This window comes from Plectropomus leopardus, chromosome 19 (assembly GCF_008729295.1).
Source record: "Plectropomus leopardus isolate mb chromosome 19, YSFRI_Pleo_2.0, whole genome shotgun sequence".
NCBI classification, from domain to species: Eukaryota; Metazoa; Chordata; class Actinopteri; order Perciformes; family Serranidae; genus Plectropomus; species Plectropomus leopardus.
In genome coordinates this window covers 15,331,552-15,354,955 of record NC_056481.1, presented here as the reverse complement: position 1 = coordinate 15,354,955, position 23,404 = coordinate 15,331,552, and the positions used below count along the sequence as shown (strand labels likewise).

Here is a 23,404-nt window from a genome sequence, read left to right as displayed (position 1 = left end):
AATCGGCAGTGCATTAACAGATTTATGTTCAGATTTATATTTTAGGAACACTGCCTAGTTTTCCTCTTTGGTCAGATTTCGGGATTTCGGCTTGCTGGCGGTGGCATGGTTGGTGAGCTATACAAAAATGTGGAAGTACTGCCTGTATTTTCAGCAACAGCCCCGACTCCTCCAAATTACGTATTTTACGTCATTTCCTGGGGGGAGGAGGGATATCTAGGCACTGATTAGATGGAGAGAGGGTTACCAAAATTCATCTACACAATCTACCGAAATTGTTTTGATACAAAGCTGGTTGAAAATTGGCAAAATGTCCCTTTAAAATTGTAACATGATGATAAGGAAACAAAACTTTGTTGTAGTCACTAAAATGAATTCATATATTTATGGAAAACCACATTTCACAATGTATTTCATAAATCAAATAGATGCATCATGTACCAGTCTAAGGGGAGAAGGGCCAGTAATAAAACACTTCTTACTTTTAAATGGCTAACGTCACTGCCAAACTTTGCCAGACAAAATGTGCACAGGCTCTTCTAGTCTGCGTGCCATGAATAATTTGTATCTAATGTGGCAGACAAAGACATCAAGAAGAACTATACAGAAACACCCAATCTTCTTGCCAATGGTCTTGTAGGTCATACAGAGGTATCAAATCAAGACTGTTTCACAATGAGTTAAAAGCTCCTTGATATAACCAAATGTTAAACGACAATAAAAGTGTCTAATTTAAAGGTGGGAAAACAAGACAAATGAGAAGGCAGTGACATAAGGCAAGACCCTATTTAGTCGAGCAGAGCTTTCCAATCTGAATGATTCAGTCTGAGGAGTAAAAGCTCTTCAGAATTGGTGAAATTAGATCTGTCAGATGACGACCAAGTCAAGTGATGCCTGGAACATCAGCTTCAAGAGTGACCTTTCATTATCCAGTAGTGCACTTATGCTTTCATAGCAAAGCTCACAGGACCGAGCCAGACTGGCATAAAGAGCTTTGCTCTAATAGATTAAGATTTATGTCAGACTTGGCTGAAAGTTGGAGGATCTGAAAACAAAAGTTTTTTTGCTGGCTAGGTGACAGAAAAGGGCTTGTGGAAATAGTTCAACATTATTATCCTTATTTGCTTGAGAGCGTATCCCAGGGTCCTACAATCCCCAGTTCAATATCCTCTTAACAGGACACATTAAGGAGGCTTGTAGGAGGGTTATGTACTCATTAATGTTTTGCCCCAGGTTAGATGTTTCTGGAATGTTTACCTGGCTCAACATGTTGAAATCACTCACATCCAGCTTATAGCGAATGTCATACTACTTATTCCTGGGGAACTCTTATTGAAAATCATACTGTTGGGATTCCTAAAAGCACTGGTTTATAGATATAGAAACACAGATGCATATTGGGGAGGTCAAAATCTGCTAGTAAACAAATACATGGGTATTGAGAGATTAAGTAACTCACTGAATTGTGAACAGATTATCATGAAATCTGTTTTGTTATAAACATTGGAGAGTGAATATGATAGTGGTTAGTTGTTTGAATTAATTTAAGTTACTGGAGGCAATCTAATCAGCTATATGACAAATGGTAATCTTCTGAATAGCCACAACACTGAGACATGCAGTCTCCGATTTATGAATAAGCAACATCCAGTGATGGAGTATAACAAAGTGCATTTATTCAAGTACAGTACTTAAGTGCAATTTTGAGGCACTGGCACTGGTATTTGTTTTTTTCTGCTACTTAAATTTCCATGCAACTTTATGTAATTCATCTTCATACTTCCACTTCATTTCAGAAAAATTACACATGAAATAATCTACACAAATAATGTATCATGTACATCAGAGGGCTAATGTGGAGCATCAACAGCAGATGTCTGTATCACTGATGGTCTTTTTCAATAAGACCAGCTTTCTATGTGATGCTGCCATTAATTCAGAATGAGATGATTTTGATACTGCTACTTTACACAAATACTAGAGATGTGTAACTTAAATAATGACATTCATTTGATTGGATTAACTGACTGGGGGTCGCAGAAGAAAGGCACCAGGTGACCAATTTCTCTTTAAATTTTAAACAACTTCATTTAATTCAGCTTCATACTTCTACTACAATACATTTCAAGAACATAATGTTTTCAGTAAAGAATATGAATGCCTCCACTACCACTGTTAAAGATGTGGCCTTATTATGGAGATGATTTTTTTGACTCTCTGGTGCAATTTACACAATAGCAGGGAGAATGGATTTGCTACAATTAAACCTGCCAGCTTTATTATTATACATGTGTAATGTTTCTGAAATGTAGTGAAGCTGCATGAAATTTAAAGTAGCAGAACATGCACATACTCAAGGAAACTGCCAGTACCTCAAAATTGTACTGAAGTACTGTACTTGAATAAATGTACATGTTCAACTCCATCACAGGGTGTTGCTTATTCATAAGTCGGAGCCTGCATGTCCCAGTGCTGTGGCTATTTAGAAGATTACTGTTTTGTCATAGAGCTGATTAGATTGCCTGCATAAACTGAAATTATTCAAACAAGTAACCACTATCATGCTCACTGTCCGATGTTTATAACTAAATACATTTCATGATCTTGATCTTTTGGCTCTTAAAGTCAACAATATGACACCCATACAGACGCAGTGATCTTAGAGCAGCAGCCAAAGAGGTATCTACATTTCTATATCTATGACGCCAGCAGTGCGGCTGCTCTAACCTGATAACAGGAACGAAATAAAAAAAAAAAAAAACAGGTTGCATGATGCACGTGCTGCTCTTGCAGGCAGCGTGGGGTGCAACTGTCTCCTGGTTGTAGCTTCATGTTTAACAGACAGATACGGTATCATTCTTCTTATTTCATTTTCAAGAGAATCCAAATTTGTGTATTTCCCCCAATGTCGATCCAAAGTAGGTTTCTTCTCATTCAACTTTGGAGAGAATCCAAATTGATGCATTTCCCAAAATGTCAATTGGCCATGAAATCAATCTGCAATCCCAGCAGAAGCAGTGAAATTGAACATGTCCGAGGTTTTACAAAACAGACATCCACTGTGCTAATCCATTTAGGTTCAATCACCACTGTGAGGCCAAGTTTACAGCACAGTGCCTGGAGGCTGCAGGGGAAACAGGGCACCAGTGACACATCTACACACACCACACCACATGCCGTTACAGATTCATGTATGCACACACACACATTACTCACTCTAGTTCCCTCTGCCCCCATATGCACACAAATGCCTGCTCTCACACACACACACATATACACGCATTGACACCCCCATAAACAGTGTTAAATCTCCAACATGCACAGCCCCAATTGTAATCTGACAGCCAGTTGCTAAGCAACACTGGAACTTGTAATAGCACTCGGGTATCATGGTCTGCTGTGGTTGGGGGTGAGGGTGTGGATAGGGGTGCCGGGTGAGGAGGCTGCAAGTTTTTTTTTTTTTTTTTTTTTTTGAGAGGTAGCCTCTGGGGGTGAGAACGACCACGGTCGCTTCAAGTGATGGAGGCTTATTGGCTCCTCCTCCGGCCACCCAACCATCTCTTTAACCATCATGGGACCCAACAGTCAACACTAATGACATTTCTGACAGGAGCAATTCTACAATAGGGGTTACGATGTTGGACAGTAGGGACGGATGACCAGATGTAACTGCCATTTATTTTTCCAGTATGTTCCAACAGAAGAATAGGTAGGAGAAAGTATTTGGGAAACTGAAGAGATATTTATTTAGATAGGTATTTTATTGTTTTTAAAAATATATAAACAGAAATTTAGCAGGACATGAAAGCATCAATATCATAACCACACTGCACCTAGCAACAGCAACAAAATTAAAAAATGTTCACATTTTAAAATGTAATGGCAGTGCAGTGGCTATTTGTCAACTGTTTTTTTTTTTTTTTTTTAAGTTGATCTACACAAAAAAGAAAATCAAATCAGCAACCTATATCTACTTTGGTAGTCAATCGATCATCATCTTTAACAGAAAAACTCACAAAACATTTAAATATTGATCAAGCAGTGAAAGAACCCCGAAATATTTAGTTTATATGTGACAAAGAAAATCTGCAACCTTCAAATTGGAAAAGCTGGAATAAGAGAATGTTTAGGATTTAAAAAAAAAAAAAGACTATAACGATTGATCGAGCAGTCTGCTACATCTTTGAGAGAAAAGCTGAATGCTATTGAAAATAATAAATATCACAATATTTTTATTAAACCTCCACCACACTGATAAATTGGTGTGAGGAATTGGTCAGTGTAAGGAGAAGCAGTGTCTTATCCAACTGGAGGAAGGGACTTGGTTTTGTTGGCATCGCCCATCCTCCTTTTAGACAGCCGCGGCTGCCGACACTTTACCCCCGCCCCCATGAGATGTACTCTTCAGCTCCATCTCTCATCCCTAAGAGGCAACCTGGGAGCAAGTTTGTCAGGTTTAGTCAGGCTTACTGTACCTTCTGCCTGTCGCCAAGCAGAACTAACCACCCCAGTGGAGGAGCAGTGCTGCTTACTGGAGCTCAACAGTGCCAAAGGGGGCAATTTAAAAAACATTATAATCACATGAGGAGAAATGTCTCTGGCTTGATAATTAGCAGTGGCGAGTGGGGGATATCTTTGATGCTGTTTGGTTTGGCTGCAGTGCAACAACATAATGGGCTTCTTCATTATCCTCTTTCCAGCTGTCTCCGAAGCACTTTCAGGAGGAAGGGAAAACATACATTCATAATTCATGCAGGTTTTAGGGTAATGGTCTTTTGTCGAAATTCATTCATAACCATCCATATCAGCACTGATGTTTTCAAGTGCTGCAAAAAAAATGATCAATGCATGTTATAAATAGCAGAAAAGTTGAAAAAATAGTGTGATAATTTGGGAAAATCCCAGTCTATATGTTAAACTAAGCCAAGTGGTTGTAGCCTTATATTAATCTGAGAGCTATGAGAGCGGTATCAATCTTCTTATCTAACTTTCTGTAAGAAAGGAAATGCCCAAAATGTGGAACTTGGTTAATCAGCTGCCAAGAATAGTTTAGACCAGTGAACCATGTTGGTCAGTAGGTCAATTTTACCGCTCCACCAGGTCACAGTGGTGAGTAAACTGCCTATTTTTGAGCTGCAAACCCCACTTAGCATTATAATACCATACTATACTAAATAGATAGTGCTTTAAAATGCAGTGCTAAAGCTCACTGAGTCAATAGAGCGCCAGAATAACTAAAAGGCTTCTTGTATTTCAAATTATTTTGCATTAGAGTGCTGTGTGCAGCTAATCAGTGTGACTGTTTGGGACCTGGACTGAGATTTTCATTCAGCAGCCAACAGCCATTACTGGTGCAGTCTATGTTTTCTCATCCTCTCTGGAGCACTCATGCTCAAACACACACGCTCACAATGCAGCAAGGTCCCTCAGCAACAACAATAGTGATACAATGACAAAGTCTAAAACTGTAGGCACCCCCACAGTCCACCCAGGCATATCTGCACATGGACCATTTGCTCTTATTTCACCATTGTGCTGCTCTCCAGCTCTGCTCGCCATCAGCCTTTATGGCCCCTGACAACTCATGTGACAAATAACCTCCAGGCTTCATCAGTCCTGATACCTCCGCTCCCACCAACAATCTCCACTTTCTCTTTGATGATAATCATCAGGTCGCGAAGACTGACCATGTGAATCAGCCACGGGGAATCACTGTTTGGCATCGAGATCCACCAGCTGCCAGCGTCAATCAGCAAGTCTGTTTCAAGGCCACTGTTTGTGTGTTGTAGTGAAACCATGCCACCGTGTGGAGGGAATAGCTTCAGAGAGCATCAGATTGATGAGCAGATCACAGGTTTTGGAAGTCTAAAGCTGGATATAGGATTCGTGATTTTAATGCGGCGTAAAGGTTTATTGATCCCTGGAGGAGAATCCTTTTTTACTTTTTTTCCTTCACCTTTGGGTCAGAGCACTGGGTCAGATGCAAAACACCCATGTCTCGCTCAAGGACATGTTACCAGGATGGATGCTTGCTGTCACTGCAGCTGGGAGGCGAGACCTTTGGTAGAACAAGCCTCTTGATACTCACATCGCCACCCTGCTGCACGAACTGCAGTCCAGATGGGGTATTTTAAATTTCTGTGTCAAACATTCAGAGATCACATCTGGTTCCCGGGGGAATATGAAGCAGATGCTGTCTTTCTGTGCAGTGGGTACAGCCTGCACTGTGTGAAATCAGAGATTTAGTTTTTAGCTAAATAAGTTGGTGGTTCAACCTGGCTGACTTATTTGTGGGTCAATGATGTTTGGATTAATGTTTAATACCAGAGGACAGTGTTTTAAAATCTAGCACTTAGACTTGGATTTAAGGGATACATGGATATAGTTATACAAGTGAGAAAACTAAATAAACTCTATCCCCAGAGAAATGTCGCAAGCTACAAGAAAATGGCAAAAGTAGCTTGCTACTTGCAAAGCTACTTTTTTCTTTTAACTTAATGTCAAATTGTCATTATTTTATTGATAATAAAAACTGTCAGTCAAACAAATATGCGGAAAAAACTTTGTGACATTTGAACATGTCCTCCAATAACATCATCAGAAGGCCTGTTGCTCTCTCTCTTTCTCTCTCGTCTTCCTACTTAAGTCTCGGCCACACTCAGAGAGGGAAAACAATTCATCACTTTCCATAGACTTTTGTTGCGTGAACATGTCTTCTTGCCTTTTCTGTCTGTTAGCAAACAACAGAAAAATTCCTAAAAAAAAAGCCTGCTTTGTAGTTTGATGCACTCGCAACCGTTTAAAGAACCCTGAACTGAGTTTTATTATTATGATGGACTTTTTACGACTATCATCTAAGTGAAATGTGTCATATTTGTACTCAGTAGTTGTGTTCACTCTCTTACTCTTGTGAGGTTGGTAGTGTATACTGCCAAATAAACAGTAGTGTCAATGAACGTTCAGTTCATGGGCAACAGCTCTGGTGGACTTTCCTCAAAACTTGCAAAATCTGTGGCATCGTGTTTGTGTTGATCAAACAGCACATTTTAGAGGCTTTTACTGTGACCATCCCAAAGCACACCTGTGCAGTAATGATGCTGTTTAATAAGCATCTTGATATTCCACACTTGTCAGGTAGAAGGATTATCTTGGAAAAGGAGAAGTGCTTACCAACATGGATTTGAAGAAATTTGTGACAGTTTTTTAAAATTTGAGAGCAATATGTCTATTGTGTTCATGACAAAAGTCTTAAATCTAAACGTGTGAATTTTTTTTTGCTGAGTATTTTATTTTGCAATTTTACAGCTTCACAACAACAATAAACAAAAACTTTACAATAAACAAAACCAGCATGTTTTTAGAAACAGTTCACATATAACAGAGAGCAAGCAGCAAACAACTACTACTAAACTACTAAACTACTAACTACTAAAACTACTAAAACTACTAAAATGAAAACAAGAAACAGCTGCCAGAAAACATAAATGCAGCCTTCAAGCCATTATATACATATATACATTTGTTCAAAACAAAACACAGCAAAACAGACTGAATAACTAAGTTTAGGTGACACCCACTCAGACCATTGACCCTCTATGAAAACGAGGAAAAACTTCAATTAAAAGCCAAAGGCAAAAAAAAAAAGAAACCTCTTGGGCCTACACAAAGAGGGACTTTTTTTTTGTTGAAGTTTTTCCTCTTTTCTTTCAGGTAATGGATGGCACCCATTAGCTGAGCGTGCCTCTTTGAGTGTGATGTCTCATCTTAACGTTTGGATCGTTTGCTGCTTTCTCCCTCCTCATCATCATCCTGCCATGACCTCTTTCTATATCCTCTTGGTCGAGGGCTCTTCTCTCCCTCTACCTCTTTCTCCTCTTTGTCAGACTCTTTTGTGGCACTTGCATCTTTAGCCGCATCAATATTGCTGCTGTAGTAAGCAAGATCATGGCCAGTTGTGACGGCATGAGAGTCACTGTCTGCAAGATCGTGTCCAGTTGTGACGGCATGAGAGTCATAGTCTGCAAGATCGTGTCCAGTTGTGACGGCATGAGAGTTGCTGTCTGCAAACTCATCACAACATCTTGATTTCTTGCTGCTTCTCTCATCATCTGCTCTGTTTGTCTTTCTTAACCTTTTCCTGAACGGACCAGGCACAGGGTCTTCTCTTGGAACCTCCGTGCTTCTGGTCGGGCTATTTCCAACTTTGTCGTTGAAACTGTCACATTCGCTGCAGTCAGTGTCACTGTCAGTGCTGCTATCAGCAAACTCATCCCACCATCGGAATTCCTTGCTGCTCCTTTCTTCAGTGTCCCATTCATCCTCATCTCTTGACCTTTTCCTGGATCCTCCAGGCAGAGGGTCATCTTCCTCTTCACCCTGGTTGACTCCAACCTCGAGCCCTGCACTGGTACTAGCATCATCTGCATTGTCATTATTGTTGTCAACACTGTGACTGTCAGGGTCGTCAACACTGTCATCTGAATTGTCGCTGTCAATGACATCATTGTTGTCAGGGTTGTTTATGTTGTCATTGCTTTCATCGTTTTCATCGATGTTCTGGTTTTCAACATCCTGGTTTTCATCATCTTGGTTTTCGTCGATGTCCCAGTTTTCATTGTTGTCCCAGTCTTCATTGTTATCGTCATCAGCTTCATGCTGGTGCTCAGGTATGTGAGCCACCTCCACAAACCAAGCGAAGCCGTGATGCTCTAGTCCGTGATTCAAGAGAAAATGAATCCAGGCAATGAGTCCAGCATGAAGTTCATCAGCTAATGGACCATCTCCCCATGGAAAGAAGTGTGAGGGGAACTGAAGGCCTGCAGGTATAGAATTGTTATAATTGCTTTACATTGAACTGTAAATTAGTCTCTCTTAAAGGTCCACTGTTTAGGATGTCTGGGGATTTATTAGCAAAAATGGTATACAACATTCATAAGTATGCTTCATTATTATGTAATCACTTGGAAAATAAGAATTGCCCTGTTTCTGTTACCGTAGAATGAACTGTTTATATATACATATGGAGATATCCAAGTCAAGTCAAGTCAATTTTTTTATAAAGCCCATTATTACAAAACACGGTTTCCACTATGTTGTTTTATAGTAGCCCAGAGTGGATAAAACCAAAAACTGGCTTCCTACAGGACCATTTGTTTCCACATCAGTTGTAATAGTTTTCTATGCGCAATCTGCAACTTTGCTATTAAATCCCCAGTGGTGGATAAAGTACCTGAAAGTCATTCTTAAGCAAAGTACAGAAATCTTTCCAGAAGGGTATGTTGGTCGAAATAAAAGCCTCCTATTAGAATATAACTTAAGTGCAAGTCTTGGAGTATCTGATATTTAAAGTGCATTAGTCTAAAAAGTAATTTTATGATATTAAATGTACGTAAGTAATGACGGTAAAAGTACAAGTACATGCTGTTAAATAAAAGCAAGCAGTCAGGATTTTGTCTTCTTCACAGCTATAGGGATTTAGAGAACAAATTTTGTTGTTTTGTTCTCTCCTACTTCTTCATTCATCCGTCCGTCTCTCAATCCTCCTTTCTTATTTCCTCCTTTTATTTATTTTTATTTTGTTTATTTTGTTTTAAGTAACTAAGATGTTTTGCTGAAATGTAGTGGAGTAAAATTTAAAGTTGACAGAAACATAAAGACTCAAGTAAAGGATAGATACTCCCCAAAAATAATTAAATACTGTGATGAAATATTGGTACTTTGGTATATTACACCACTGTGGAGGACCCTTAATCCTTAACACTGGACCTTTAAATAGCTTTTAGATATACTGTGCATCGAGAAGTCGGTTTAAACTGATGAATTAAGTACTTACGATTTCCACCGTTGTTATGTCCGTCTCCTCTTTCGTTCATTTTTACCACAGATCTGTTGAAGAAATTAAGTTATTTTACAATATTTTAATGTTGTTCATCCTACTTTTAATATTTAACCATGTTTCAAAGCTGAAACTTGAAACCCTTAAATTTTACATTGAGTATGTGACAACGACAGCTGATCGAGTTCCCCTGTAATGTGAGAGTGCACAGATATTTGTCTCCACAGTCTTGTGCTTGTACTTTGAATGCATGTGTGTGTGTACATTTTGAAGAATCGCAAAATGCAGTGCACTATGAGAATGAAGACAGTGCACTGGAAACTGAAATTGTTGAGTGGGTCAATGGTCATTATGTTACCTACCAAGCGAAAGGGACTGAATAACAAACACATTTCAAACTTGTGAAGTGTTGTCCACCAGCACCATTGTACAAATATTCGTGTGCATTTTCACTACTCCTATACTGTTGTTGGATATAAACCACCAGTTTGTTTATTGTGATAATTCTGTAATAATTTGGTACCAAAAACGATAACTCAAAAGCTAACCTTAGCCTGCTAGCCCTCTAACAGCACGTTATCATCAGGCATTGACGCTAAGTTAAAGGCTAAATGTTGTGTCATATAATAAACAGTGGGAGTGAAAGTTACATTTGGTTTTCATGCACGTTAAATTTTCATCTTCACTGTCAAAACTGTACTATTAGATTTGTGGTCAGATGCTTGACAAGTTGTAATATTAACTCAGATCAGTTGGTGATTAAATAATCAGTTCTTTGAGAAATTACCATAAATGAATAATGAATAAATACAAAAGAAGTCAAGTGAACAAACAAGCAGATATAGCAAGCATACATTAAGGGGAATGACAATCGTTTGTGAATTGCTGACAGTAATTCACTGTCTAGTTGGAAATTGCTGAGCAAAAAGAAAAGCTGCCAGATCTTGTGGTAATAATTTTGTATTATACCATGTCAAATTTGTACATTATGTAAATAATTGCACTACATAGTGTGCATGATGGATTAGATGTAAGTGTACTAGAGGAAGAATTTGATTTTAAAAACAGCATCAGTCTTCCACACTTCCTTGGAAACAAGACTTAATATGATTTTCAAAAAGTCCCTACCAGCAGATTAATTACAACTCTTAAATAGTGAACAAGTTTGCAAACAAAATTGTTAATTTAACACTATGACGGTGTAGAGTAGATACCAACAATCTTGTTAGTACTTGAATTATAGATCAAATGATTGAGGAATGATCCTATGCAAAGGGTTATAGACCTACCTTACGTGCACAGACGTTGGACGTTGGATAAAAATTATTGACCAGTATCAAAACTCTGGTTCTTCTGTCGCAGAAAGATGTATTTCTGAAAAAGTGTTTTATCTCCTTGGATAAACTGCAGGTGCCACAAAGTTTGCGTGTAGATCACTGTTCGTCTGAACTAAGTGAGAGCAGAATTCTGTTAGTGCAGTGTAATATACTTATGCTACTGTGATGTCACAAGAGTTCTAGAGTTCTAGAATTCTAGAGTTCTATGTCCTTTGATCTTTGATCTGATGATCTTCATTAATAGGCAAAATAAGGCCTATATATGGTGTTTCTGATACTGTATATCTTATTCCTCTTGCCATGGTGCAAAGAGGACTAAGCAAACTCTACCGACTACAATGCTAATGTTGCTTGCAGTAGCTAGAGAGCTAAACATCAGAGACTCAAATTCACCTTTCCTACGGGGCGGCTTCTAGCTCAGCAAGTAAAGCATCCGTCCCATATAGGCTGAGTCCTTTGCAGCAACCTTGGTTCAGTTCTGGTTTGTGGCCCTTTGCTGCGTGTCATCCCCATTCTCTCTCCCCCTTTCCTGTCATTCTAAAACTGTGCTATAATAAAGGCAGAAAAAGTAAAAAAAAAAATCTCCTTTCCTACCAAAATTAGTACCTGCAACCTGCTAAAATAGGCTATAAACTGCTTTCCCAGTGCTAACTGTGTACACGGTGCGGCAGCAGACGAGCGTGCCTTTTGTGTGAATGGGGTTTTGTTTTGGTGCATCAGTGCGACGTCACTGACAGAGAACAGTGAAATAGTAGAATGCAGCAGGAAGAGCTAAGAACCAAACATTGGTACACAGTAATAACGGAAAGATGAGTAAAAAATGTCATAAAACATAGGAATTCTACAAATTAAAAGTAGTTCTAAAAAAAGTGGGTTTCTAAAAGTGTTGATGATGATACTGACAGAAAGCGAAGAAATAGCCCTGCACCTACACAACACTTTTTTTTACACTTTGGTTTTTGTATGGACTAAAGATACAAGGTAAAACATGTTAATAAGTGAGCTTTGAAGACGCTGCCAGGCAGATTTTTACAACCTTTGGACTGAGCCAGGTAGCTATTTCTCCCTTGTTTTCATCTATGCTAAACTAAGCTAAGATAACCATCTACTAGCTACATATTTATCATGCAGATGTGAGAGTGGCATTAATGTTCTCATTTTCCACTTGACAAGAAAGTTAATGTTAGCCTTTTACCCATAATGTTGAGCTGTTCCTTTAACAGGGTTTGGGTAATTGTTTCAAACTGACAAATGCATGCATATGACATTTTGGAAATGGGACATCCCCTGTTTGATTAAAAAAAATGTGTGTATAACGTTAATTGGAAGTGTTTGGACTAAAAAATGATTTGATCTTGACTAGGTGAAGAGGTGACAGTGCAGGCAGGGGAGAGCGGAGGAGGGACTCAGACTGTGATCTGCCTGGATTATCCATCCATGGGTTACACAGAGTTCAACATCTGGTCAGAGACAACAGAGATAGAGTTACTCACCCCTCACAGCAAGAGAGGAGCGTGAGAGACAGACAGAGAGGAATGGATAGATTGATTTACTGAATAGAGTTTGACAAAAAATATTGTTGGTATGCTGGTTTAGATCAGAAAAAGATCTCTCAGATCATGTGGCAGGCCGCCCGCATTTCATTTTTTTTCATATCATTTTCAAGAGAGGGTGTTTTCATTATGAAACAGGCTATATTTGACTAATTATTACAATGTTAAGCCAATATTTGTTGTTTTAATAAGTTATGGTGAGTATTTTAATTCAAGTACAGTAATAATAATAATAATAATAATAATAATAATACATTTTATTGATATAGCGCTTTTCAAAATACTCAAAGACGCTTTACAAGTACAGACAAGCAACACATTAAAAGAAATAAAACATATGGGGGGCAGCGATGGAGAAGGCTCTGTCATTCCAGGTTCGGTGCTCTAACCCTTTTTCCTGTTAGGAGCGGCCCTGCTGATGTTAGCATTTGACTCAGGAGCTACAGCTTTTTAGAGCTGTGAGCATAGCCATAAACTGCTGCACTTGTCTTTTGTTTTTTATGACTGAGGTTTGTTCTGTAAATTTAGGCTACAAAAAACTAGGTTATCATTGGACAAACTAAAAATAAAGGATGGGTAATAAATGCCACATATTTTAGTATTTACGTTTAAATTTCTCTATAGCAACATTATTTTATCATTACCCCTGATAACTACATGTATAGAGGTTAATCATTCTTTTTTTTATCCAGCAACAAAAAATGACATTGTTTTTATTTGTCAGGCAAATTTATGCACTTTGTACTATTTGTGCAAAGTGTTCTTGTAGCACACACAAAAACAATATTACAAATCCTTGTGGTGCAGCTGTGTGAATGGTTTGTCAATGATTGCCCTGGTGTAGCAGTCGTTTTAATGTCTCCACCTTGCCTGCTGGAAAGCAGCCTTCTGATATTTCTTTGCAGCTGCGTCTTTTTTTAGCCTCCACGTTTTCAGGGTGTCCAAACTGCCTGCTCGGGTCGGGAAAGTAGCGTGCAATAACTTTGGTGAAGAACGGTGGTATTTGCTACAGGCCTGTGAGCTGGGACTGACCTAATACGTGCAACAAACAAGTAGAGTGAGCAGTAAGTGCGCAGAGCTTCAGTTTGCAGCCCCGGTGTCAACTTCTGCGTGTGACCGTCTGGTGAGGCTTCATTTCGGGGAACGACGCGCTGCAATGGACCGGTGAGACTTCCAGTGCATGGAGGGAAGATTTTCCGCAGCAAGCGGAACATTTTCTGTACATTACAATCAAATCATGCCAGAGAGTAAACTAATCTATAACAACGTGTTTACATGTCGATGTTTGTATTTAGTGTTGCCTATAACATGACATGTTGAGACGTCATTCATTATGAATACCGATATTAAGAATATAGGCTGCCTTAAGGCACATAACTGTATATTATTACTTTTCTTTCCATGGTGCCTATGGTGCGCACATTTATTACAGCTTCATATATGACGTCTGCTTTACTGAATAGCAGTGGTGGAGAATATTCAGATCCTTTACTAAGATAAAAGAACTATTACCACACTGCAAAAAAAAAAAAAAACACTCGTAAAAAATACTAGTCCTGAATTGAAAATTTTACTCAAGCAACAGTTTGTAACCAGTAGAAACATTTTCTCAAAAAAAAATAAATAAAATTACTCTATAAATAAAACAACAACAACAACAACAAAACAACAACAACATCAATTTAAAAGAGTAAATTAGGATGATTAAAATAATTAAAAGGAAAAGAAGCGAGTCTCATATTTGAGAAGCTGGAACCATGAAATGTTTTTACATGAAAAAAGACCATTCTCAAAATACTTACCCCCTCAGCAGCACTTGTAGAATTTCATATGGTTTATGTGCAAAAACTTTAATATGTAAGGTCACTAAAGTCATAAAATAATTATTATGGAGTAAAAAGTGCAATATTTCCCTCTGACTTGTGGTGGAGTAGAAGTAGAAAATGACATGAGATTAAAATACTAAAAGACAGTAAACATACATTACATTTGTACTTAAGTACAGTACTTGAGTAAAAAAAAATCATTTACAAACAGTTCAAACATTTGCCATTGCTAAAAAGCAAACTACTTTATTTTGCACGTACATACATACATATGTACATTTGTACATATAAACATACATAATACAACAAGTTTTGAATTATAATAATGTGTAATTAAGGCTATTTTGAAAAATGAACATCAAAAGCAGCTCAAACCCCCACTGCCACACAATGTTCTTTAATTGTATTATGAGCATTAGTAAAGGATAACACGAGTGGTGTTATTGTTGTTTTTTTTGTAACCAACTCAAATAAAAAATGCTCCAAATTTGCAAAACAGCTTCAGTTGCATCTTGGTAAATCCTTAAAAACACTCTCCCTTCTTTATGATTTCCTTTTTATGTTCAAAGTATATAAGACTAAGAGCATCTTCATTTGTAATTTTCTGGTTTTACAGTTCCCCCTGACTTTCATATGTTTCTTTTGGCTCAGGCATGCACTTACAAGTGGAAACATTTGTGAGCTCCCTCATATATATAGAGAAATAAGGCTGGGGATATATGAGCTCCCTTATATATATAGCCTTATTTCCCTATATACGCCCTATATATGTGAGTGTGTATGTGTGTGTGTGTGTGTGTGTGTGTGTGTGTGTGTGTGTGTCTACGTGCACATTTTTTTGTTTTTGATGTGTAATATCATGCATGTCTTTTTACCAATGTGTTTATGCCTCCCTGCCTGTTGGTAGCTGTGGCTGGAAGCATTATCGTTTCGTATTGTCCTTCCGTCAGTCACATACTTGTAAAGTTGATATCTCAAGAACATTTAAGGGAAATCTTAAAATTTGGCACAAATATTCAATTGGACTAAACGATTAACTGATTTTTGGTGGTCATAGGTCACTATGATCTCACAAAACATGTTTTGGGCCATAACTGAAGAATCCATATGTTAATTATAAAAACATTTTACGCAAATGTCTCACAGGATAAAATGATGACATTTTATGTACAAAATGTCAAAGATCAGATTTACTGTGACATCATAATGTTTTCAGCATACATAATATGTGCATCTGTATCATTCTCGTGAACGTGATATCTCAGCACAGCCCAAATTTGTTACGGACGTCCACTTTGGTGCTTCAAGGTCAAAGGTCAAGGTTTCTATGAACTGACAACACATGTTTTTGGCCAAAATGCAAGAATTCATACACTAACAATTATGACAAAGTTTCCCACAAACATCTAACAGGATATGATTATGAAGTGATATACCTAAAAGGGCCAAGGTAACCTTTACTTTGACGTCATAATGTTATGTAAAAACACCTAACCGGCCATTAATAAACATCATAACTCAGGAACTGAACGGGAGACATTTGGTCAGATACTAAATATGTGACCCTAATCGTGGGTGTCCACCCTGAGACTGTACTGGTTGTGTGGATCTTCTGCACTGCCAGGGAGAAGATGTATTATTTTTCTTCTCAATTATATTTAAATAAATTGAGGCTGAAATCAAAAGAGTGGTAATGGTCCCTTTTGTCCCAGCAGATCTGCTACAGTGGAGTACTATAAGGCAGCCATGTTGCTGAGTGGTGTCGGTGATGCTCTGGGATACAGGAACCAGCTGTGGGAGTACAATGAGTCGGGGCCGACTATCCATCAGGTTAGTACAGGACCAACATGAAAAGAACAGCCGAATTTGTGATTAAAAAAATAAACACACTGATAAAGGTGTATTTACCCTTTTTCCCTTTGTCCTCTGTGTCCTTACAGGAGCTGAAGGAGCTCGGTGGTCTGAAGAACATCAAGGCTGAGCTCCCTGATTGGCCAGTGAGCGACGACACAGTCTTGCATCTGGCCACAGCTGAAGGACTAGCAACCGGTGAGGTCAAAATGACATTGAAGCCATTTGCTCTCCTTGCTTTCTGTCTCTCCTTTTCTCGTTATGTTTCAAACAGGGAGTTTATTGGATTGATCTGATTGTCAGTGTCGTTCTGATGAGGCCTCATCAGGCCACACACCACTCCCTCCTCCTCATAACTAAAGGTTAAATCTAATTTCCAGTCTTGCCTTGATTTGCTGCTCTATTACGGCTCGACACAAGTGGAGGGAAATGGTAGAAATTCAACATGACCTTTATTGTGATAAGGCAAACAACCAGCCTTGTTAACAGGTCCCTTACATCTTTAAAAAGTTAATAAGGACGTCTGCAGTTTGAACAAGTTAACTCTACGTTGTCCTCGTAGGGAAGATGGGGGAGGAGCTCCTGCATGAGGTGGCTGCTCGATACGTGGAGGGAATGAAAGACATGGATGGAAGGAAACCAGGGCCTTCAAGTATTCTGGGTGAGACAAAGTCCTCAGTTATAATCCATATCACTTTTATTTGTTGTGATGGCAGAGATCTCACTCAGGCCTAGTTCACATGAACATGTTTTTATGCCTCTGCTGCAGTGATAGGCATGGTCAGAGGCATTATTTTTTGGGTTGTTTGTCCGTCCATCCCATTCTCAAGAATGAGGGAATTTCTTTAAATTTGGCATAAACATCTACTTGGACTCAACAAACAACTGATTAGATTTTGGTGGTCAAAGGTCAAGATCAATGTGACCTTGCATCTGTTACAGGCTCGTGAACACAAAAAGTGTTTCAGCCTTTCACTTACATGAAAACTGATTTTAGGTCATAGATTATGGAGCTTTTATAAAACTCCTTTTGTCACTGTTATCTTGTATTATCACAAGGAAAACAGAATGTTTGGCTTGCAGTTTCAGAATTAGCACTCTTGTGTCCTTTCTGAGGCGTCTCAAATGAGGCAACATTTTGTGTTATATCGGAGATGGCCAAAATAGTGCTACGACTTTTTACATGTTTACACATAAATGTTTACCATTGGTCCATATTAATGTCCCTCTGTTGTAATGTTCACAACCTGTGAAGTAAAGATTCTATATGCAGAAATGGCGGAGGCTGTGGAAGTTTTCAGTGGACAATTAATTCATTTATTGTAATTCAATTTTTTGTTGTTGTAATTTTATAATATGGCTTAGATAGATGTTGATATTCCCAACTGTATCATTTTGTCGCCTTTGTTATTATACTTTTATGATTCCAGAATTGAACACCTGCTTGTTGGCTTGCTATAATGGACGCTGACGCTGATGCCTAGCAGCGATTTTCTTCAGTACTTAAACTACTTTAATGCCAAGCATATGGTGCACACACCTTCCCATGTCTTGACTACTATTTCGCGGGCTCAGTTTGAAGGCAGCACTACTCTCATTTGCACCTTCAGGAGTCTCCCAGCTGAAGCCCGGAGAGGAAGGGGGCTATAGAGTGCCCTATAATCCAGAGGGGACGGGCTGTGGAGCGGCCATGAGGTCCATGTGCATTGGCCTCAGGTAGGATTTTTAACCTGAAAATAAAAACATAATAAATCCATCTAATCCTTGTGTATTGCAGCCTTAGACTTCCATGTGGTTGGTTATTAATTTTCAATTGTCAATTACTTTGCAGTATTGCTTTCCTGAGCAGGTACAGGGCAACTTAATGACCAACCGAGGGAAAAGCAGAAAAAGTAAATGCGTTATAAATTGATTTTGGTTTGAGTGGCACCATATTATCAATTCATTTCTCATAATGACAGATGTTCCAGCAAATCAAGGCAACTCCCTGATGTGTTAGGACTTATTTTCATTTGTTTCCTGAAATCTGTCTGTTTTTGTTTGTTGCATCCGTGGTGTTTGCAGTAATCTGTATGATATTTTATTTCTGTTGCACATTAATTTACAAGTAAACTCGACGTGAATTGCATTAAAATACATGTGCAAAACATCCATCCCCTAGAGACAGTAAGAAACCAAGAATTACTTCTTAGACACAAATACTCAGACACATACATGCAGTAACTACAGTTTTCAGTTTGCTGCCCAGTGATTCCACATCTGCCATAACTGTGTTCACATTTAAAAGCAAAGAGAGCATTACTGTTTAAAGTGAGAAAGAACTACACTTCTTATGTTACTGATGTGACTTTCAGAGGTAAGATTAGAGTCCAGAATAACTTCTTGACTCACTGTTTTTAAGGGATAGTAAGTGTGAATGAATTTCCTTATTGATTTCCTTCAAAAAGCACTGGAAGAAGTTACGAGTTACAAAATTACCTGAAATTTACTATGAAAAAAAGCAACTTTAACTATGGCAGTAGCAATTGATTTTCTGTTGATCAACTTAATTATGAATCCACTAATTGTTTTAGCTCTAAACTCATCACATTTGGTTGTAAAGAGTAAGTCATTTGCAATTGATTGGATGGGATTAATCATTTTTTAAACTGGTGTAAAAAATGTTTTGGCAGATTCTCCTCAGCTTCACACTGAATGCTGAGGTACAATAAAATCAAAAAAGCAAGTGAAGAAGTGTTAGAAAGAGTGCACTATTCACCTTAGTCTGGTCACACAAGGACACAGAAAAAGGGACAATGAAGATTTCACATTTGAGGCATGCAGCTGCTGCTCTGCTCCAAAATAATTAATAATAAATGCACTGGCAGAAAATGTGTACATTCTTTGATCACTGAGCAGGAAATGACAAATAAATAAGAGTTGCTGGGTTAAAACATTAGCCATTACCCCCCCCCCCCCCAAAAAAAATGATGTGAAGTCAATTAAAGCATGAAATGAAGTAATTACTGTAAACATAATTTATGTCCAAACATATTATAATGTATAAAACAGCTGTGTGATGGACCTCATTAGGTTTCAGGAGAATCCCTCAGCTAAATCTCCCCCATAATAAATGCTGATAAGTTCTTTAATACTTTGTCCCTACCAGGTACCCGAAACCTGACCAGCTGTTGTCCTTGGTTGCTGTTGCCGTGGAGACAGGCAGGATGACCCATCCTCATCCCACTGGTTTCCTGGGCGCGGTAGCATCTGCCCTTTTTACCGCATATGCCGTCCAGCGCAGGCCAATCACGACTTGGGGTCTAGGCTTGATCAACGAGGCCTGTCCAATAGCAAAGAACTTTGTTCAGGGTCGAGGCTTCGCCGTGGAGGAGACGGAGAGAGACTGGGACTACTTCTGTGACAAGTGGCAGTGGTATGAACTGCTGAAATGAGTCTTTATTAGGCTTTCATGTTTCTAACATCAACAGCTCTCTACTAACCTTTTACAGCAGTGATACTCAACTTTCAAACTGGGAATTGTTTTTCTACTTTTAGTATACATAAGATGCCAGAGTTAATCAAACAGCATCAAAATAGAGCTTGATTATCAAAAAATAAATAAAAGATGGAGGATCCCCTGCACCCCCCTACAGAGGTTCTTGCCAAGCCCCTGATGTCCTAAAATCCTAGAAATGTCCTGAAATCATGAATATGTTCTGAAATCCTAAAGACATCAGAAAATCAGGGAAACGTCCTAAAATCCTATGAACGTCCTTAAATCCTAGAAATGAACTAAAATCCTATTTACTTCCTAAAATCTGAGAAATGTCCGAAAGTCTGTGAAACGCCCTGAAATCCGAGAAACGTCCCACAATCCTACAAATGTCCCACTATCCTAGAAATGTTCTAAAATCTGAGAAATGTGCTGCTGGAACTGGCCCTCCGGCCTCCAGTCATTTCGCGAAAGTTGAGTATCCCTGTACTTAAGTCTTAAGGTTAAAAGATGAGGGTATGGGATTAGTCCTAAAATGTCACTGGTTGGGTTCAGTTCAGCAGCACTGAGCTTTTTTTAATGATAAAATACAGCAAGATTTTATTACTTATGTTTTGTGAAGGTGTGTGGTGGGGTAAACAGCCCTCAACTCTGTCCACAGGTACCTGGATTTGAGGGGCATTTCTTGTGGGGTCGGGGCTGTGAATTGGCCCGCCTCCTACGGCCCAGCTGAGAGAGATGAAGCCTACAAGAGCTTTAGCCTGTCAGGCTGGGCGGGACGCAGCGGTCACGACGCACCAATGATAGCCCTGGATGCCCTGCTGGGGGCGGGTTCAGACTGGGAGGAGCTGATGAGCAGAGCAGCCTTCCATGGAGGTCAGATATTCAATTCAATTTTATTTATAAAGCCCAATATCGAAAATTACATTGCACATAACACCTACTGCACTCACCCAATAATAAAAACATATATGGCACACATCCAGTAATAAAAACACAATAAGACTATATAACACACAATTCCTAGACAACATTGTTTAAAAGTTTAACAGAGATAGAAACAAATAAGTTTGTTTTTTTTTATTTGCAGTGGGGGACTCTATAGTGTATGCCAGAAGGCAAGAGCACTTCTCTTGACTTTCACCTCTTTTTGCATTTTCCAAAACCTTTGAACAGGTGTTTTCTCATCTAGAGTCAGAGCACTTCCACTGTGCAGACAGGCCATATGGACTGGTGTTGTTATCCTCATCTATCCTCATCTCTCTCGGATTTGTAGTGGTGGCACAAATGAAGTGTAAAGGAAACTTGTTTAATAAAGCAGTTAATTAACAGGGACTCTGAACTACAAAGGCTGACATAAAAAAGCCATAAAAAGGCATAGTATAGTTTCATATAAAAAGTAACATGGCAAAGTCATAGAAAAGTATGTTTTTTTAAAGTTATTAAAAAAAAACATCATATTAAAAGTTATATTATAGTATGTCATCAAAAATGTCATACAAGTATAGTATTTTATGAAAAATCCCATTAAAAAGATAGTATAGTATGTCAATATTTTTTTACATTTAAAAAAATATATACAATGCAATATATTTAATAAAAAGTCCTACTATAAAATGCCATAAAACTGTTGGATAGAAACTCATTGTGTTATAAAGATGTAATATGAAGTCATTGTTATGGAACGACTGAGGAACACAGGACCCAAATGCAAGACACTGCACAAATAGACATCAAGATTCAAGTGATTTAATGTGAACAGTACGAAGGGAGGGAGTGACGTGTCTGGGGATCCAGTGGTGCGTGGTGAGTGGCGGTGAGCTCTCCAGAGCCTGCCCAGTGATACAGAGTTCAACTCCGGAAACATGGCGTCCTCCACGTGGTAATGGCGTCCTCCGTACAAACATCAATGAACACAATTCAGAGGGAGGTCAGCAAACGACAAGCAGGCAGGCAGGCAGGTGGTGAGAATGAGGCGTGGAAGCACGAACAAGCAAGGCTATCTAACAAACAATAACCAAACAAGGGGAGAGGAGGGCTGCCATGATGCCATCATGACAGTCATAGCCTGTTATTAAAATTATATTTTTCAATTCCTCGGGTTTTGAACCATTGTTAGATGTTTTTTTAACACTGTATACTTAAACGTGCCTCTACATGCTATACTAGTTGTTTTTTTGGACATGTCAAATGTTGACATTTTTGCCACGCAATATCCTTGTTTTTTGGTCGTTTTTTCAACATGCTATTTTATGGGGTTTTGGGCCTTTTGGGGATGTTTTTTCATACTGTATAATCAACTGTATGTCAACTGTATACTATAACGTGCCTCTATATGCTATACTAAGTGGTTTTCAGCTGTTTTTTGGACATATATTTTGACATTTTCGCCATACTAAAGCCTTGCTTTGTTGGTCATTTTTTCAACATGCTATTTCATGGGTTTTAGGTTGTTTTGGGATGTTTTTTCACCACTGTATACTAAAACATGCCTACATATGCTACACTAAGTGATTTTCAGCTGTTTTTGGACATGTCAAATTTTGACATTTTTGCCATACTATGGCCTTGCTTTTTTGGTTATTTTTTCAACATGCTATTTCATGGGTTTCTGGGCCGTTTGTCGATTATTTTTTACACTGTATACCATAACATGCTTCTATATGCTATACTAAATGGTTTTCAGCTGATTTTTGGACATGTCAAATTTTGATATTTTTGCCATTTTGGTCATTTTTTCAACATGCTATTTCATGGGTTTCTGGGCCGTTTGTTGATTAGTTTTTACACTGTATACTATAACATGCTTCTACGTGCTATACTAAGTGGTTTAAAGCTGTTTTTTGGACATGTCAAATTCTGACATTTTCGCCTTCTTTTTTGGTCATTTTTTCAACATGATATTTTATGGGGGTTTAGGCTGTTTTTGGATGTTTTTTCACCACTGTATACTATAACATGCCTAAACATGTTATACTAAGTGGTTTTCAGCTGTTTTGTGGACATGTCAAATTTTGACATTTTCACCATACTATAGCCTTGCTTTTTTGGTCATTTTTTCAACATGCTATTTCATGGGTTTTTGGACCATTTTTTGATGTTTTTTTTCAACACTGTATACTATGACATATCTCTATATGCTATACTAAATGGGTTTTAGCTGTTTTTTGGTCAAATTTTGACATTTTTTGCCATGGTGTGTCTTGGCAGGTTATTTAAGGCAGTTTTTTGTGCAGTTTTCAGGTGTTTTCAACTGTTTTTGGGATATGTCATTTTTTGACATTTTTGCCATGCTATGGCCTTGCTTGTTGGGTCATTTTTTCGACATGCTGTTTTATGGTGTTTTCGGCCATTTTTAAAACACTTTTTGCCATAGCGTGGCTTCGCAGGCTATTTTATGCAGTTTTCATGTGTATTCACCTGATTTGGGATATGTCATTTTTTGACATTTTCGCCATGCAAAAGTCTTGCTTTTTGGGTCATGTTTTCAACATGCCATTTTATGGTGTTTTTGGCCGTTTTTGCAA

General features: G+C 38.4%; 1 protein-coding gene across 1 annotated transcript; it reads left to right on the top strand.

Annotated features, from left to right (window-relative positions):
• Positions 1-13,534: 13,534 nt before the first annotated feature.
• On the top strand, positions 13,535-21,014 carry adprh (ADP-ribosylarginine hydrolase). The gene is made up of 8 exons (XM_042508248.1): positions 13,535-13,889; positions 16,267-16,381; positions 16,492-16,600; positions 16,965-17,063; positions 18,013-18,118; positions 19,551-19,817; positions 20,539-20,753; positions 20,968-21,014. The coding sequence occupies exons 1-8, from the start codon at positions 13,882-13,884 to the stop codon at positions 21,012-21,014; spliced, it is 966 nt and encodes a 321-aa protein (XP_042364182.1). The 5' UTR covers positions 13,535-13,881.
• Positions 21,015-23,404: the final 2,390 nt, after the last annotated feature.

Excerpts from the sequence above, each read along its gene's own strand:
- adprh (XM_042508248.1), top strand. Across the intron at positions 18,119-19,550 it reads TCCATGTGCATTGGCCTCAG|GTACCCGAAACCTGACCAGC; the intron begins GTAGGATTTTTA and ends TGTCCCTACCAG. Across the intron at positions 20,754-20,967 it reads CAGAGCAGCCTTCCATGGAG|TGGGGGACTCTATAGTGTAT; the intron begins GTCAGATATTCA and ends TTTTATTTGCAG.